At 44.5% G+C, this 19,421-nt stretch overlaps 1 protein-coding gene across 1 annotated transcript in view; it reads left to right on the top strand.

The window, feature by feature from the left end:
- The window catches only part of LOC143975831 (vomeronasal type-2 receptor 26-like), a 140,307-nt gene that overhangs the window by 85,288 nt on the left and 35,598 nt on the right, over positions 1-19,421 (top strand). The window contains exon 3 of the mRNA XM_077478396.1: positions 4,132-4,914. Within this exon, the coding sequence (XP_077334522.1) occupies positions 4,132-4,914 (783 nt within the window). The remainder of the gene's footprint in view (positions 1-4,131; positions 4,915-19,421) is intronic.

Below are 19,421 nucleotides of genomic sequence, written 5' to 3'. Positions count from 1 at the left end.
CACCTATCACCAGATTTATCTTTGTCCCATTGGTCACGGCAAGGTATAAAATCCATTCAAGACCTACTTCAGGATTCTCATCCGAAATCCTTCCCCCTTCTCCAACGCAAATTTACGCTACCACATACGGAACTATTCATTTATATCAGGGTCAAGCACTGACTGAAATCATTACGCCTTCCTCTATACACAATACCCCCAAAAGCATGGCATTTCTTCTCCGGATCATCCCCCAAGACTAAAGGGATATCATTATTCTACAACTTATTACACCAAAACCTCACATTTACAAAAACGCCTTCCCACATACACTGAGAAAAAAGATCTAGGCCAAACTTACACTAAACATCAATGGCAACGTGCACTACAATCTGTATACAGAGTAACTAAATGCTCAACTTTATGGGAACTCATTCAAAAACTGTCCCTTAGATAGTATCTAACTCCTTCAAAACTCACAATGTTTGGCGCGAATACACCTGACAAATGCTGGAGATGTAACTTAACCAAAGGCGACATGTTCCACATTTTTTGGTGGTGTGGGAATCTTCGCAACTATTGGGAAACTATTTTCCAAGTACTATCAGACATTGCCACCACACATGTTCCCCCCTCACCTGACCTTGCGAGCTTGAACCTCAACATAGACTCTATCCCACAACCCATCCGACATGTTACCACTCATATCCTACTAGCTGCAAGACTAAGTATAACAAGATTGTGGAAAACTGAAAAAGTCTATTGAACACACACTTGAACTGGTAAACCTATACTACAGTTATGAATTAGTGATGGCCTCAAGTGTAGGCACTCTAGGTAAAGAGAAGAAGGCATGGTTACCATGGGAAAAGTAGTCTGGAGCTGTGAATTTCTTATAATGTTGAAATAGCTAAAGTTTTTTCATGATACAGCAATGAGTTTGGTTTGAAAAACCTTGTTACAGATGTAGTGGCGGGCTCCTGAAGAGCACACGCTATGTGTTTTTCAAAGTTAAAACTTTACCCAAGCTACAGTTTGGTTTGGGTTTATTTGTCTAAATTTGACTTCTGTGTCAGTCTGACTGGGCTGTGAGATGTTCAGCCTGGCCACAGGGGGCACTGTCTCTTGTGACGGGTGTGGAACTATGATCTAGTAAGGCACTTAAGTTGCTCTTTTTCGGAGCCAGGTCAGTGGGAGTGGCCCTCTTGCTGTGCCCTTTGGGAGAGGGTATTTAAGATATGGACGTCACTTGGTTCGGGGTTCCGGTCCAGTATGATGTGCCGATTACTTGGTCCTGGTACTCCTGACCAGCCCCCAGGAAGGCTATGGCCTGGGGTGCGGATCCATCTGACTTTGATGCCTTGGGGCTGGCTAGCCCGAGGCAGGGAAACTAAAGGAGGATTCCGAGGTGGTTGGGTGCCGTCTCCGGGTTCGGGAGAGACCCATTGTACTTCAAGCATTCCAGGGGAGGACACTTTAGAAGAATACCACGTGTGAGTTTGGTTTTCTTAACAAGAGCCTGCAAGGGCTGATATTGCCAAGCTGGCTGAAAGATCCAGGTATCCTACAAGTGTTCTACAGCTTAGTTTATCTACGTGTTCTGCAACAACGTTTGTGACAAAGACTTTGTTCCTGAGTAAGCACCTTGTTGGCTGCTAAGCCTTGTGAGAGAGGGACTGTCCAAACTGAGTGTTCGTCCAGCTGTGAATGGCTATTCTCTGGATGGAGTCAAAGTAAGCAAGTTCTTTAACGTTCATAGACTTTGACATTGACAGTACCTGAACCTCCTTCCCAACCCACTGATCCCAAGTGGAAAGACTGTTCAATGGTTCGAGTTTTTTGCAAATAAAATCCATCCAAGTGGATCTATTGTCAGTCTCAAGTTACTGGGTCATCTACCACGGGACATCCCCTAGACGTGCAACAAGGAGAACGGAAGGTAACGGTAAGCCCAAAAATAACCAGCAGCTCCTTCGGGGGTTACATAGATTTAATATATATAGTCCACCAGAAACACCTGATTTAGCTCTCCCCCAAGTAACAAAAGAGGTCCCATTAGGAGTTCTTGGGGGAACAGGAACCATGATTTCACAGAGACCATCTCTCTCTCTCTCTTTCTCTTTAAGAACTACAGGTCTTACGTAAAGAAGTTTCTGTTTGTTTTCCACTCAAGTCAACTTATTACGTTTCTATATGTACTTACCAACATGCAACTCAACGTACAATGTATACTTTGTCTGCCTCTGTTTTATCGCAAAACAATAAAAATTATTGAAAGAATGATCTAAAATAAGGCAAAAATACAAGCGTTACCAGGTGGTTCTTGGCTCTACAGAATTTAAAATTTACACTAGAACGTAGGCCAGGTAACCAACAAGCTAACGCTGATGCCCTCTCCAGAGTTTACAGTCTTTTCGCTCAAGGTACTCAACCCCCCGAGTTTGATGGGGGGGGGGCTTGGATATGTAGCAGCGTGCTTGTGAAACACATTAAAATGGCAGGAAAAGTTATTGATGGGATATGTTCCTTCACGGATTTGCAATACCAGCAAAGACTTTGTGGTGAAGAAAGATAGTTCTTTACCCTGTATTAGTAAAGTCCGTTCCGGGACTGGTTTTACTGGGAGTCTGATAGAGCTCTGGGTGGGACAGACTCCCAAATCCGTGAACCGCAGTTTATTGTGTCCTCCCTAGCTTCTTGATTAAGGCAGCTGGTCCTAGCTCTCAGTGAGAGTGTGTGTCTCCATGTGAGGAGGCTACTAAGAGTACGGCACTTATGGACACTTACCTCTGACCAAGGACTGGTCAGACTGCGACACAGTAAGGCTCAGTAGAGCAGAAGTTTTCTTTCGTTTGAAGGCAAGAAGCCCTTTTCTTCTGTTTGTGAATATCCTGTGGATTAAACATTATGTTTTTCCTAAAGAAGCTGTGAGTTTGTCCCTGCATGGAGTCTGATCCGCTACACTATGTAAACAAGACAGATTGTCATCGTGTTAGAAGAGAAAGCACCAATCTTATGTTTCTACTAAGCAGGAACACAGACCTTTGCCTTCCCCTAGTCAAAGCACCTCCACCACAGTGAGTAAGCACAACCGAGGCATACATTTACACCTTTGATCACCCCTGATGACAACCCATTCCCTGCCAGTCATAAATAGAGTGACAGTGCCTATATTTTAGTGCCATTGGTCTGCAAAAAGTGTCAGGTGTCTGATTTGTCCGCCGCATATTGACAGTCCCACTATAAGTTGCTGATCGCCTCCATTACTAATAAAAAAAAATGAATAAAAATATCCCACAGTTTGTAGACGCTATAACTTTTGTGAAAACCAATTAATAGTTACATAGTTAGTAAGGTTGAATAAAGACACCAGTCCATCCAGTTCAACCTGAGTGAGTATCTACAATTGTCCTTATCCCTGTTCATTGCACACTCATGTTGGTCCCTACCCTCAAGGAGCCCACAATCCAAGCTCCCCATTCATATACTAAGGCCAATTTTGGACAGAGGCCAATTAACCTACCTGCATGCCTTTGGAGTGTGGGAGGAAACTGGAGTACCTGGAGTAAACCCACGCAGGCACAGGGAGAACATGCAAACTCCAGGCAGGTAGTGTCGTGTTTGGGATTTGAACCAGCAACCCTTACTCTTAGGTGAGAGTGCTAACCACTACACCACTGTGCCCCCCGAGTTGGCCTTGTTGGGATTTTTTAAATCAAAAATATGTAGCAGAATACATGTTGGCCTAAATTGATGAAGATATATATAATATAAAAATGTTTTATTGGATATGTTTCATAGCGGAAAGTAAGAAATAGTGGGGTTTATTTACGAAAGGCAAATCCACTTTGCACTGCAAGTGCAAGTGGAAGTACAGTCACTCTAAATCTAAGGGGTAGATCTAAAATGAGTGGAAGCTCTGCTGATTTTAAACATATTTGTGGGGAAAAAAAGGACAAAAATCGGGTACATTGTCCCACGACATCGCAATTGTCTGTTAAAGTAACACAGTGCCGTATCGCAAAAAATGGCCTGGTCAGGAAGGGCGCAAAGCTCCTGGAGCTGAAGTGGTTAAAGGAAGGATCAGGGTGTATGTCATTGACCAAATATGTGAAAATAATGATATGTCCCTGTTACATTATGTTTCTACAGATCAGCCATGGCGCCACCGACCTTCTCCTGAGTGACAAAGAAAAATTCCCGAACTTTTACCGCACCATTCCAAGCAACTGGAATTGGTATGAGATGGTTTTGAAATTACTGCAAAAATTTGGATGGAATTGGGTTGGAATCATCACATCGAGTGACGGAACCGGAGAAACAGAATTGCAGAAATTGAGAAAAGAGATGACCAGACATGGGATCTGTATAGAATTTATTGTTTACCTGACCACCAATGAGAAAATTAACCGAAACAGGGTGAGGGTTATCGAGAAGTCAACTACCGATGTTGTCATATTATGCGGCCAATTTAAATATGAATATATGGCGTTTTCTAGAGAATCAAAAGTTCTCAGACAAAATATGACATTAATTGTCAGTCAGGCATGGAATGTAGTTGGATATAAAGAGATCAGCCTGAAAGAAACATTTAACTGCAGCATTGTAGCGATGTATAATTTTTTTTACATTCCTGGATTGGAGGATTATCTGAATAACGTCCATCCATCCAAACGGCCAGACGATCCATTGCTGGAAGATATTTGGTTTAATTATTTTAATTGTCCTTTAAATAAATATAAAAATACTTTATTTCACCGTGGTTCTGTCTCTAACACCACCTGTACTGGGCCAGAATCATTGACATTTCACTTTACAAAGAAGTATGATGGAAAATTTGGTTTCATCTACACTGCGGTATACGCTCTGGCTCACGCTTTGAACAATATGAAACTAAGAAGAAATAAATCTGGAAATTATGGAATAAGGAAAAAAGTAAGTTACATTTGTTGATTTATCTGTTCCCTTAGATGTTGTGTCTATAATATATTCTGGTTTGAAGTAGAGATACCGGGACTGGAACAGACAAGTGATCTTGGTATCAGTGTGAGTACAAAATGGTGAAACACAAAACATTATATTCATTTTTGTAAATATTGTTGGGCAAGCTCTAAAATGAATCAATGCATTAAATCAGTCATAATCAATCAATCAAATATTCATGACATATGTTTTAAATAATTAAAGTTAAACCCATATAAGGTGCATACAATTAGTGCAGCCCATATCATGCATAAAGTATATAGTGCGTAATGATTCAAATGGTGAAATCAGTGACATGAACATCGTCCCTCAGGGCAGGGGGCCCACTATGCCCTGACACAAAATGCCCACATGGAGTGAGTAAACATTGGTCCATAACATTTCCTTGGGCCCCATGACTTCAATCAGAGGGGCCCAAGAGTTGGGAGTATCGATTAACATTTTTATTTTTGGCTCACAGGCTGAAGCAGCTTGAGCCACATTTTGCCAGGTTTATAGTTCTGTCAGCTCAGAAACTCTAGGTGGGTGGAACTTGGTGAGTGGTGCCATGCTGTTGTAGCACCGGGCTCCCAATGAGCACGTGCTATTTGTTTTGTAAATGTAAGTGTTCCTAAAACCACAGTTGAGTTCTGGGGTTAATTGTTCTAAATTATGGTCTCAGTACTCAGTAGTGTTCTGCTTGGCCAATGGCCATAGGTGTCGGTGTCATCTCTGGCAAGCATAGGAACGCTCTCCGGTTAGACGCATTGGGTGCCAATCTCTCTCGGAACCAACCAGTGGGTGTGTCACCTTGCTGTGCATTCTGGGAGGGGATACTTAAGGTGCTGAGGTCACGTGATACAGGGTTCCGGTCCAGAGGATTGTTCCGTCTTCTTGGTCCTGGTCCACCTGACCAGCCCTCAGGGGCCCTCATGGCCTGGGGTGCGGATCCATCCATTTCCGAGTCTCGGGGCTGCCTAGCCCGAGGCGCAGTAACTGGAAGGAGGATTCCAAGGTGGTCTGGTGCCATCTCGTCTTTGGAGAGGCCCAGCAACTGAGAAAGCAACCAGGGGACGACTCTCTTTAGCAGAGAGCCATGCAGGAGGCTGGCTACTCCGTAAGAGCCTGGATGCTAAGTTGACAGATACCAGGTGAATCCACACTTGTATGGTATCGCTGGACTGGCTGTAAGATACTGGTACCATACGAGGGTTCTCTAACTTCAAATGTCCTTCAGTTCTACAACCAAGTCTGTGGCAGAGACTTTGCATTTACAAGTTCTACAACCAAGTCTGTGGCAGAGACTTTTCTCTATCTGAACCAGCTATCGGTTGCTAAATCTACTGAGAGGAGATTTATCTGATGGCCATAATATCCAGTTGCGAATGGCTATTCTCTGGATGCTATGGTGAGAGAATTATGCAGTTCCAAGAGTACCTGAACTTCCTACCTATTCCCACTATTCTTTATTGGGAGACTGTGTTTTGTCATATTTCAAATAAAAATCCCTAAGGTGGATCCAGTGTCAATCTCTACAGTTCTTTGGGCCATCTACCTCGGGAAACCCCTAGACACATAGGAGGTCAACGGTAGGCCCAAATTTAATCAGCTGCTCCTTCGGGGGTAAGTGCTACACTGTATACTCAGTGTGACTGCTCCCTGACTGGGCTGAGGTTTGATTCTTAGTGACCTGCTGTATCTGTCAGCTTCAAATCAGTCTGAAGGAAGACTTCTTCTCCTGTGTCCAGGGAAAGTTTGTACTGGGAATTGGGGGATGGGGCGTGGCCAATAATTTGTTGTATACTGGCTAATGTGTTATCCACCTCTGAGCCAGTGGAGCATTATCTCTGTGTGCAATATATGCACCGCACCCATGGATGACACATATGTCAGGCACTACAGCTGGGCCTGTCACTATGTACAGGGTACCCAAACTCCCAGGCTGCAGACAGCTACCGGTCCATGGCCTGTCAGATGCTGGGCTGCACTTCCCCTGGGAGAAGAGAGGCTGCTTGTTTGCATAGCGTCTCCCGCCGCAATGTCAGATTCTGTGAGCCAGGTCGCCTCCTGTGAGATCAGTGCATCAAAGGCACATTAGATTCTCATTGGAGAGGAACCATATTGTCAATTTCGCATGTACCGATTGTAGGGTTCCCTCCTTGAGAATCTAATGCCAGATGCCTGCTGATCAGTCAGTAGTGCTAGGGAGAGGCTGCATAGCCATATATTGAGAGGCGGCAGAGGCAAGTGACAATATGCATCTGGTGGCAGGCGACGGTGGCAAAGAGGGATGAGCTTGTTGTTCAGGTCGAACATACAGTATCTCACAAAAGTGAGTACACCCTTCACCCGATGAATATCGGGTGTTCGTCAGTTCGCCAAACAGCGACTTTTAAAAGTTCCTTGGTGTGGGCCTTTTTCGACACGAGTGCAGCAGGTCACACAATTGCTATTTGCAACATGAATGTCTGAAGTGGACAGAACAGCAGCCGCTTGGGTACCGCATGCTTGACCAGACATTTGACGACCTGCCATTCAGTCTGTTTGCAACAGCACTTGAAAGACCCACATCAAAGAAAAAGGCGGACTTCTCCTTGCTCCTCATGTAGGATCTCCAACCCTACTATACCTCCAATCCTCTCAAAAACCTGCACTGGAGGAATGAAGGTATAGCAATAGGTGTCCCAAGTACTTGCAGCCAATCTGCTGTCAGTACACCTTAGGATTTGTGGTATCTAGGAGAGGGATCATTACTGGCTGGCAAATCTTCTTGATCCACGTTACAAGGGTAAGGTTGTAGAACTCATCCTGCCTTTGCAGAGGGAGTAGAGGATGAAACATCCTCAGGAGGCCTTGAAGAAAGGTTTGTGCAATGCATTGCTAGACCCTGGAAGGTTACAATTTCCTGGTGCTGGACAATGAGTTGCTGAGGCTTTGTTCAGTCAGAGGAAGAGCGGTGGAGAAGGTGGCCAGCTAACCGACGCCTTTAAACTATTTTTCAGTCCTCAGTGCCAAGGTCTGATCGGTTCAAGCAACCATCACCAGCATCTGCATTACATGGTGCAGGGGCAAAAGCAAACATGGAGACCTTTCCAACAGAGCATCCACTGGGTTACTGGGTCTTGAGGATGGACCACTGGCCAGAACTTGCTCCATGTGCAACTGTGCTACTAGCCTGTCATGCATCCAGTGTACTTTCTGAACGCACAATGAGCACATTCAGTGCTGCTGGAGGGTTTGTAATGAATCAAAAATGTCCACAGACTCCATTGATAGGCTCACATTCATTTAAATGAATCAGTCTTGGATAAGCATCTATCAAGCACCTGATGCTGATGTAACTGATTGAATTTGCTATGGATGTGAAATCCGTTCAAAACTGCCTATGCTGACTATCCTATTCCTTCTCAATCTTGATGATGCTAGCTTTCAACAATATTTTGGTTCAGGGCATCACCACCTCCACCAAAGGCCCAATTTTTCTGCCCCTGTTTAACAAGGGCTTGTATTTGCAATTCTTGATATAATATTTCACAGCAGGGCATGTTCCTGCACCCACCAAGAGTAACTGTGAGGGCTTACAGTGTTCTGGTACCACCAACACCTAAGACCCAATTTTCTCCAGAGTATATAGGGCAGACCGTATAGTATATATACTGCTGTTCAGAGTATATAGTGCCTGGAGGCCCCCCACGCCATTTAAAAAAGAATTGGGTGCGGGGTTCCCCTTAATATATATACCAGACCTGAAGGGCCTGGTATGGATTTTGGGGGTGACATCCACTGCATTTTTTTTGGCATGTTTGGTATTTTTATCTATATTGCCGGGATCCGACAATACATTACAGCTGCAAGCAGTTTTAAATGATATTTTTTCCTTTAGAAATGTAATTTTGCTGCGGCACTGTTATAAATATGGGAATGATGTGCTACTTTACAGGCATACTAACGACACCCCACAGGCACGATATTTAAATGAATATTTCATTTTTTATTGTTTCACTTTAAGCATTATTAAAATCACTGCTCCTGAAAAAATGTCAGTTTTTAAAACTTTTTTCTGCATTGATACCCTGGGGCAGGACCCAGGTCCCCAAACACTTTATATGGCAATAACTTGCATATATGCCTTTAAAATTAGCACTATTGTTTTTTCACGTTCGTGTCCCATAGACTTTAATGGTGTCCGCGTGTTCAAACAAATCTTTTGTCTGTTCGCATGTTCTGCTGCGAACCGGACTTTGGGGTGTTCGGCTCATCCCTAGTGGCAGGTGACAATCTGCATCTGGTAGCGGGCGACGGTGGCAAGTGGCAATCTGCATCTCGTGGCAGGCGATGGTGGCAAGTGACACGCCCAGGGCTCCCACTGATTCTGCATGACAGTGATTTAAACTATTTAATGATATATTATAATGTAGATGGCAGCAGTGTTGATTTTGTCAAATTAAATTTAATAATATTTTAGTTGACTAAAATATAACTAAAACTAAAACAATTCACTTGATTAAGATACTACTAAAACGGCATTTTAGTCAAAAGACTATAATTAAAACTAAATTGAAAATTTGACCTCAAAATTAACAATGTACTACCACATATGGATATGTAGGGGGCATCTACTAAGCTGCTGAAAGAAAAAAAAAAACAAGGCTTGTTCTTAATATATTCAGATAATGTGTGCAATGACATCAGAGCCAATAGATGATTACAACATCAAAAACAATTAAAGCTAATTCCACAAATCAAGTGTCCATGTGTATCCATTCAAAATATGTGTTCAAATCTTGTTCCAACAAAGTGTTGTACTATGCACTGCTCCCAGTGATGAGTCACAATCCGTGTTCTACCAATAAAAAGATTAAATGTGTCTCTTACCAGATCCTCATGATCTCTATATTATAGGAGATCACGATACACATGAAGTGAACAAGTATCTGGTCTAGAGCCTCATCCAGTATATATTCCGACCTCCGCGATGGATGGATTAAAACAGCCCACAGATCAGTGTCTCAGCCCAGCACACACCGATCCAGACTAACTCTGCACCTTATACTTGGTATATGTATTGGATTAACAACAGAAAAAAGGCTCATTGCGTAATGTATAAATATTGGGAATTTGAAGCGTGGCCTACTACGGAGCCGAATGGAAGCCTGATACAGCACCGGTGAAAACGGGGATATAGTGGCAAAAGACGACCCGCTAGGAGGCAATTTTCCCTGCATGTACAGGCAGTCTGGCTCTGGAACACTCTGGGACCATGCCCATAAAGAGAAAAGAGAAAGGTGCTGTTGCTTTGTATCCTCCTAACTGACTTTTTTATCCCCAGACAGCATGGAGGTAGGCAAAATGGCGCCGTACCGGCGTCTACCTCTGCACCCAAAACACAGCCCAAAGCACCTGAATTGGGCGGGATGGCTTCTAATAACGGCTCCCCTGTCAGCCCACGGTCCTATTCTCCATCCCCAGCCTCTAGCAGCCCAGCCAAAGCGAAGTTCAGTCTGGATGGAGGGGGATACAACCCAGAGGCCAGCCCTGTCACTGAATCAGGAGATGACACCAGGGAGCTGCCTGATTCTATTGAATCCTTCCCTACCTCACATCAACCTGTGATGGACACTGTCCTGAAAGACATCTTCTTATCTGCCAATATAGGAGTAGGAACTTCAGCTATTATTTAAAAAGGAATTTATATCCCACTCCACATTGAGACCACGCGGTCGGAAAGTACAGAGGTCAAAGATCCAGTGAGTTTCGTGTCTGGATGGCTCCCTTCTGAGATTACTTCCCCGCCAATGTGGAGTGTATCTCTCAATACCAATCACCTCCAAGGATGAGGGATTTTTCCTATGACAATAAGTAAAATGTTTAGAAAGACTATGCTTATCAAATCTTTTTTGTATGTTGGCCAGGTGTTCGCCAATACAGACATTTAATGCCCTGGTGGTCCTACCAACATTATGCTATCCACATGTACACCTTAGGAGATAAATAACTCCTTTAGTGCTACATGTAATGAGATCTTTTATCTTATACTCTTTTTTGTGGAAGTGGAACTAAAAGAGGTGGTACGCAGTTTTGGAATTTCTGAATGTTTTACACCTTCTACAAGTTAAAAAAAAAACAGTTAGGTTCCCAAACATTTTGGGCTTGGGAGGCAGATCAACTATATTAGGGGCCAGAACATTCCGAAGAATTTGAGACTTATGAAAAATTACTTTAGGTTGATCTGTAAGGACAGCACCTAATATTGTATCTCCTTTCAAAACTCTCCAATGTTTTTTCAAAAGCCTATATATCCAACAGTATTGCGTAGAAAAGGTGGTCAAAAATGCCCATTCATAACAGTTGTTAATTCTGTCAAGTTTAACCTGAGGTGAAAGGAGAGAGTGTCTGAATTAGAGCAACACAATCTCAATCTCTTGTTCTAGACCTTCATGGGAATATCCTGTCTGGAGAAATCTGTCTTTCAACATGTTAGCTTGGACCCCAAAGTCATCCGGTTTTGAACAATTACGCCAAAGTCGGAGAAACTGTCTTTTTTAGGGATGGCTTTCAGCCATCTAGGTTGATAGAAAATGCCCTGAGGTATAAAACCATTCACATCAATCCTTTTAAAATGTGTTTTAGTAAGAAGTTGATCTCCTTACCTGAATATCACAAGATCAAGAAAATTAATAGTTGACTAACTGTATTCATAGGTAAAATTAAGACCCCACCTATTTGAATTTAAATGGGCCATAAAACTGTTTAAAGAATTAATGTCACCTTTCCAGATGAAGAATGCGTCATCAATAAAGCGACACCAAAACTGTAGGTTCTCATCTCTATTGGTGTACAATGTCTGTTCCTTCCACAGTGAATAAATTGGTGAGGCTGGGAGCAAATTTTACTCCCATAGCCACACCGGTCTGCTGTAGGTAGAATCCACCTCCAAAGAAAAAATAGCTGTGTTCCATACCAAACTTTAATAGCTCCAATATGAATTCTCTCTGAAAGGGGGGGGGGGGATTTTCCAATCTACCTCCAAGAAACATTTAGCCGCTTCATATCCCCTATGATGTGGTATGATCGTATAGAGGGATGAGACGCCTGCTGCCACCAGCTGTACTTTTCCCTTCCCACCTCATCTGTGACAGGTTATTAATCACATGGGTTGTCTCTTTCAAATATGCTGGTGTGTTTTTAACCAAGGGCTGTAGAAAAAAGTCTACATATTTACCTATGCGAGCAGTGAGCGAGTCAATGCCACTGACTATTGTTCTCCCAGGAGGTTTAGTCTGACATTTATGTATTTTAGGGAGATAAATGATCATGATTCTTGGTGCTAGAGGTACTAAAAAATCTTTCTTTATTATCTAAGATATTAATGGCAAACCCTGCCCCTTAAATCCTGGTTTGTTTCCTCTTAAAGCCAAATAGGGGATCTTTTTTTTTTAAATATCATATGTATTCCTATCAGATAGTAAGGGATTCATTTCCACCAAATAGGCCACCTTTTTAAGCAGCACCAATCAGATCAAATCCCTGTCCCTATAGAGTACCTTGTGAAAGGAATGTAGATTGTCTAGAGGTGGTTTAACTCTTTTGCCCCGTACACACGACCGGACTTTTCAACATCAAAAGTCTGACGGAATGATTCCGGCAGACTATTCGATCGTGTGTGGGCTGCAACGGACTTTTGATTCGCAAAAGTCTGACAGACTTTAGAAATGGAACATGCTTCAAATTTTTCCGCCAGAACTCTGCCGGACCCAGTTCCTACCGAGAAATTCGCTCATGTGTATGCTAGTCCGACGGACAAAAACCGACGCTAGGGCAGCTATTGGCTACTGGCTATGAACTTCCTTATTCGAGTCCAGTCGTACGTCATCACGTTCGAATCCGTCGGAGTTTAGTGTGATTGTGTGTGGCCAAGTCCGCTCATTCGGAAAGTCCGTCAGAACTCTGTCAGAACTCCGTCAGAACTCCGTCGAAAGTCTGCCGGACTTAAGTCCTGTCGTGTGTACGCGGCATAAGATGTCTGTTAAAGTGTGATTTCCAATCCCCACAGGCCTGCGAGATTAGCCCATTGAAACAATGAAACAAAACAACAAAGTCTCTCCGAGCAAATCTAATCTTTATTCTTTGGTGGAAATATTTAAAGGGGGCTTTCAGAAAGTACCACCCTTTGAACGTTTCATGCAGATTATCCAATCATATACAAGTACAGCCTATGACAAAAGTGAAAGTAGTCGTTTCTCAAAATCATGTGCTTTCCAAGAAACAAAACAACTAAAGAAGATAACAGTACCATGAGAAACGAAAACTAGATTAGCAAAACTTGAGCATATCTATTCGTGAAGTGGATGTTAGAGAGACATAAAATGGAAACCAAATTTCTTAAAGAATGAAAGGGGTTAAGCTAAATATCCCTTCAATCCCCTCTTAGATCATGTAAGATGATCTCTACATTCTGTGTTGTGTTTTAATACTTATTTGGGATTGTGGCATTGATTACCTGATGACTCTTCTGTATGTCATGTGGGATAGAACCTCATCATCAGGAGATTGAAGGTGTGCAATTATGCAAGTGAAACACTTAAAGCAGAGGTAAAGAATCAGAGCAAGGATAAATATCATAACAAGGACAATGTCTTTTAACCATGAGAATATACCCCCAAGCCCAAATCCTGCATTGGCAAATGGGCTTCATGTTTTAGCAATGTCCCTAGCTTCCTGCTGGAGCTGGCCTCTAGGGGATGTCCCCTTTTTATCATCCCCTACCACTCCCATGACAGGTACCAAGGATACAAGGTAACACCATCCCTTAACATGGAGGGGCACCCAGGGATAACACACTTTCCCACAACATACATAGATACTTTGTCCCAGTGCAAAAGGTCTCTTAGCGACAATCTCATGAGTGTACTTGTCCTGTGTCACAATTATAAACTGGTGCAATATTTCACCTACATTATCAGAGAAAGAAGAAAAATTATGCAAAGGACGGTTTAGCCCTTGGTCAGATACTTGAAACAGTAAGCAGGCAGGGGCAGAGACTCTCACAACCTACTTGTTCCACAAAGGTCCTCATAAGGACTGGTAAGGTATAGGGTACTACAGTACATAGGGTTGAGTGAGGTACAGTCTGCTATTCCTTAAGGACTGGTATAGGTCCACAATACATAGGGTTGAGGTGCACTACTGCTGACTGTTGCCCTTCTGCTGCAGCAGTCCTTTATCAGTATAGGGACTGAGGTACAGTCTGCTAATCATTCACAACCTACTTGTTCCACAAAGGTCAAAGGTCCTTATAAGGACTGGTAAGGTATAGGGTACTACAGTACATAGGGTTGAGTGAAGGAACAGTCTGCTATTCCTTAAGGACTGGTATAGGTCCACAATGCATAGGGTTGAGGTGCACTACTGCTGACGCAGTCCTTTATGAGTATAGGGACTGAGGTACAGTCTGCTAATCATTCACAACCTACTTGTTCCACAAAGGTCCTTATAAGGACTGGTAAGGTATAGGGTACTACAGTACATAGGGTTGAGTGAGGTACAGTCTGCTATTCCTTAAGGACTGGTGTAGGTCCACAATACATAGGGTTGAGGTGCACTACTGCTGCCCTTCTGCTGCAGCAGTCCTTTATCAGTATAGAGACTTGAACCTGGGACCTCAGCTGTGTCTGGCCATGAGTCTTCTCTCTGAGCTATCTGAGATACCGGACAGTTCCTTGTCAGATCCTTTTGACAACCCTGCCTTGTACCTTGATTTCAGCTGAACCTTGAACTCTTTGCTCCTCCCACGGACTTCCTGATATAAGCCATGTCTCTGCACTTCCTCCTTGCCAGAATATTGTGCTATCTCCAGCCTGTATCTCGCTCCCGTCTTCTCTGCTGCCGCTTATATTTGCTACTACTCATTATCGACCCTTGGCTTGTTCCACGACTATGCTTCTGCCTGATCCCAATCTGCAACAACTCGTTACCAACCTTTTGGTTGCTTACTGACCACGCTTCTGTTTGATCCTTACCTGTTCATCCTCTACTGAACCCCGGCTTGCTCACCTCCTGGTGGGGCGATCCTGAGGACCGCGACCTGGTACTAACACGCAGCTAAATCCATCTCTACCATCTGGAGCTCTGGTGAAAACTGGTTAGTACTTAGACTCCGCACCTCAGGTGAGCCTGTGTCATCTGCCAGGGTGACTGCCTGTGTATAAGGACTGGTAAGGTATAGGGTACTACAGTACATAGGGTTGAGTGAGGTACAGTCTGCTATTCTTTAAGGACTGGTATCGGTCCACAATACATAGGGTTGAGGTGCACTACTGCTGACCGCTGCCCTATACTGCAGCAGTCCTTCATTGGTATAGGGACTGAGAGCTTTGTCACAGGGTCATTTGAAAAATGACAGGCAGATGAAGAGGCAGGCCCTTCCGCAGGGGTGGTAGGGGTAGGGCAGGAGCAACAGGCTTGAGCCAAAGTAGGAAGTTGCAGAAGGTGCGTTCAATTACTTTAAAGGACGCACCAGACTTGGTTGAATTGCTCGCTCAGCCTTACTCTTCTGCACCCTCCTCATCCTCTCGATCTGCACCCTCTTCTTCACTCTCTGCTATGTACACCCCCAAAAACACTACCACCAACAACACCACCACCACCACATACCTTCTGCTTGAGTCACAGGAATTATTTTCCGATCCATATCAAGAGGACATTTCTGATGCGCAGCCACTCTTGGTATTGGATCAGGAAGAGGAGGTAGCAACAGCCGCTACTCAGCAGTCTGACGACAGTACCCAGATCAGCCCAAGGAGGAGGTTGGTCCCCGGTGTTACTGCCTACTCCAAGATCTCTACTTATAGCGGTGGGGAAGGTGACGTTGATGATGACGTGTCTAGTGATGTCACGTGGGTGCCCACAAGAGAGGAAGAGGAGGGGAGATCAGAGGGAGATATGGACCAGCAGATAGGGAGGAGAAGCAGGAATAACTTACATTGCACAGGAGGGAAAAAGCAGACTGTAAATGTATCAGGAGCGAGTCATCGACCATGTACGGTCACATCTCGCGCTCCCAGGACACCGGCACATGGCTCCGCAGTGTGGGCTTTTTTTCATGTGTCCACTGCTGACAATAGCGTTGCCATCTGCAATCTTTGCAGTCAACGCATTAGTCGCGGTAAGCCCAACACTCACCTAGGGACGACCTCCTTAAGAAGGCACATGGGCAGCCATCACCGAGCCGAGTGGGAACAACGGAACACACAAAGCCACACTGCAGGCTCTCACCGTCCAGCCTCGTCTTCTACTTCTCCTTCTCCTCTCTCCTCACAATTGTCCTCCACTCCACCTTCCATCACGCCAAGCTCACGTTTTTCTGCAAAAAGGCAGGCTTCCGTGGGCCTAATGTTCGAGCGTAAAAAAATGATGACGCCAGATAACTCTCTTGCCCAATGGTTGACGGCTGGCTTGTCAGAACTCATAGCCCGCCAACTGCTGCCATATAAACTGGTGGACTCGGAGGCCTTTTGCAAATTTGTGGCCATTGGAACACCACAATGGAAGGTCCCAGGAAGGAAGTATTTCTCAGAGAAGGGCATCCCAGAGCTACAGTGGTGTGAAAAAGTGTTTGCCCCCTTCCTCATTTCCTGTTCCTTTGCATGTTTGTCACACTTAAGTGTTTCGGAACATCAAACCAATTTAAACAATAGTCAAGGACAACACAAGTAAACACAAAATGCAATTTGTAAATGAAGGTGTTTATTATTAAAGGTGAAAAAAAATCCAAACCATCATGGCCCTGTGTGAAAAAGTGATTGCCCCCTAAACCTAATAACTGGTTGGGCCACCCTTAGCAGCAACAACTGCAACCAAGCGTTTGCGATAACGTGCAATGAGGCTTTTACATCGTCCTGGAGGAATTTTGGCCCACTCATCTTTGCAGAATTGTCCTAATTCAGTTACATTAGAGGGTTTTCGAGCATGAACGGCCTTTTTAAGGTCATACCACAACATCTCAATAGGATTCAGGTCAGGACTTTGGCTAGGCCACTCCAAAGTCTTCATTTTGTTTTTCTTCAGCCATTCGGTGGTGGACTTGCTAGTGTGTTTAGGATCATTGTCCTGCTGCAGAACCCAAGTTCGTTTCAGCTTGAGTACACGAACAGATGGTCGGACATTCTCCTTCAGGATCTCTTGGTAGACAGCAGAATTAATAGTTCCTTTTATCACGGCAAGTCTTCCAGGTCCTGAAGCAGCAAAAGAGCCCCAGACCATCACACTACCACCACCATATTTTACTGTTGGTATAATGTTCTTTTTATGAAATGCAGTGTTCCTTCTATGCTAGATATACTTGGACACACACCTTCCAAAGAGTTCCACTTTTGTCTCATCGGTCCACAGAATGTTGTCCCAAAAGTCTTGGGGATCATCAAGATGTGTTGTGGAGAAATTGAGACAAGCTTTGATGTTCTTTTTGCTCAGCAGTGATTTTCTCCTTGGAACTCTGCCATGCAGGCCATTTTTGCCCAGTCTTTTCCTGATGGTGGAGGCATGAACGCTGACCTTAACTGAGGCAAGTGAGGCCTGCAGTTCCTTGGACATTGTTGTGGGGTCTTTTGTGACCTCTTGGATGAGTCGTCGCTGCGCTCTTGGGGTAATTTTGGGCGGCCGGCCACTCCTGGGAAGGTTCACCACTGTTCCATGTCTTCGCCATTTGTGGATAATGGCTCTCACTGTGGTTCGCTGGATTCCCAAAGCTTTGAAAATGGCTTTATAACCCTTTCCAGACTGATAGATCTCAATTACTTTCTTTCTCAATTGTTCCTGAATTTCTTTGGGTCTCGGCATGATGTGTAGCTTTTAAGGATCTTCTGGTGGACCTTACTGTGTCAAGCAGCTCCTATTTAAGTGATGCCTTGATTGTGAACAGGTGTGGCAATAATCAGGCCTGGGTGTGGCTAGAGAAATTGAACTCAGGTGTGGACAACCACAGTTATAGTATGTTTTAACAAGGGGGGCAATCACTTTTTCACACAGGGCCATGATGGTTTGGATTTTTTTTTCACCTTTAATAATAAACACCTTCATTTACAAATTGCATTTTGTGTTTACTTGTGTTGTCCTTGACTATTGTTTAAATTGGTTTGATGTTCCGAAACACTTAAGTGTGACAAACATGCAAAGGAACAGGAAATGAGGAAGGGGGCAAACACTTTTTCACACCACTGTATATGGCCATGTTCAGCGGCAAGTGAATGTATCTCTGGCAAACAGTGTCGGTGCCAAGATACATCTGACCACAGACACGTGGTCTAGCAAACACGGGCAGGGAAGGTATATCACTTTTACTGCCCACTGGGTGAACCTTCTGACGGCCGTCAAGCATGTAACCCATGGCACCCGTGTAGATTTGGTTTTACCGCCACTGATTGCATGCAGGCCTGACTCTTCTTCTCCTCCTCCTCCTACTCCATCCTCCTCCCTCTCCTCCTCAGCTGACTCCTCCTTTTCCGCTGCTAGCGTCTCTTCCGCTGCGCCGCCCAAGCTCCCCAGAACCTATTCGACATGCCAGGTGAGAAGTTGCCATGCCGTGCTGCGTCTGTTGTGCCTGGAAGCCAAGAGCCACACTGGCCCGGCACTCCTTTCAGCTTTGCGTTCACAGGCAGATCAGTGGTTAACACCGCTCAATTTGACAGTTGGTAAAGTGGTGTGTGACAACGGTGCCAATCTGCTTAGTGCATTGAAACAGGGCAAAATCACGCACGTGCCATGCATGGCACATGTCTTAAACTTGGTCGTGCAGCGATTCCTTGTCAAATACCCTGGGGTCCAGGACATCTTGCGACAGGCAAGGAAAATCTCTGCCCATTTCAGAAGATCTTACACGGCCATGGCTCGCCTTGCTGACATTCAGCGGCGACACAATCTGCCGGTCAGACGTCTTATTTGCGATTGCCCGACGCGATGGAACTCAACCTTCTATATGCTTGATAGGCTGCTCCAGCAGAAACGTGCAGTTAACGTCTACCTGTATGAACTCTGCGGCAGAACCGGTTCTGGGGAGCTGTTTTTTTTTCACTGCGCCAGTGGCTGCTCATGCGCGACGCATGCAGACTTCTGCGGCCATTTGAGGAGATCACCAAACTGGTCAGTCGCAGCCATGGCGCCATCAGTGACATGGTACCTTATGCCTTCTTTATGGAGCGTGCATTGCGTCGTGCCATTGATCAAGCTGTGGAGGAGCAGGAGCGGGAAGATGAGGAAGTCGCAATGCTGGATGAATTCCCAGGGGGGAGCTACTCTATCTGAGACAAGTCAACAACAGGAGTCTGAAGAGGAGTCAGAGGAGGATGGTGCCGGGGCGGATGAGGAGGAGCAAGAAGAGCATGCTTTAAACCTTTCTGGGATCCCTGTTGTGCGTGGATGGGGAGAGGAGAATGAAGAGGACGACATTATCCTGGATGATGAGCAGGAGCCAGGCCACCACACTG

Source organism: Lithobates pipiens, unplaced genomic scaffold (genome assembly GCF_037356315.1).
Source record: "Lithobates pipiens isolate NorthernLeopardFrog02 unplaced genomic scaffold, aLitPip1_a1.2 Scaffold_13, whole genome shotgun sequence".
In the NCBI taxonomy this organism is placed as follows: Eukaryota; Metazoa; Chordata; class Amphibia; order Anura; family Ranidae; genus Lithobates; species Lithobates pipiens.
The sequence above is the reverse complement of the archived record's forward strand: the minus strand, read 5'-3'. Positions and strand labels throughout refer to the sequence as shown.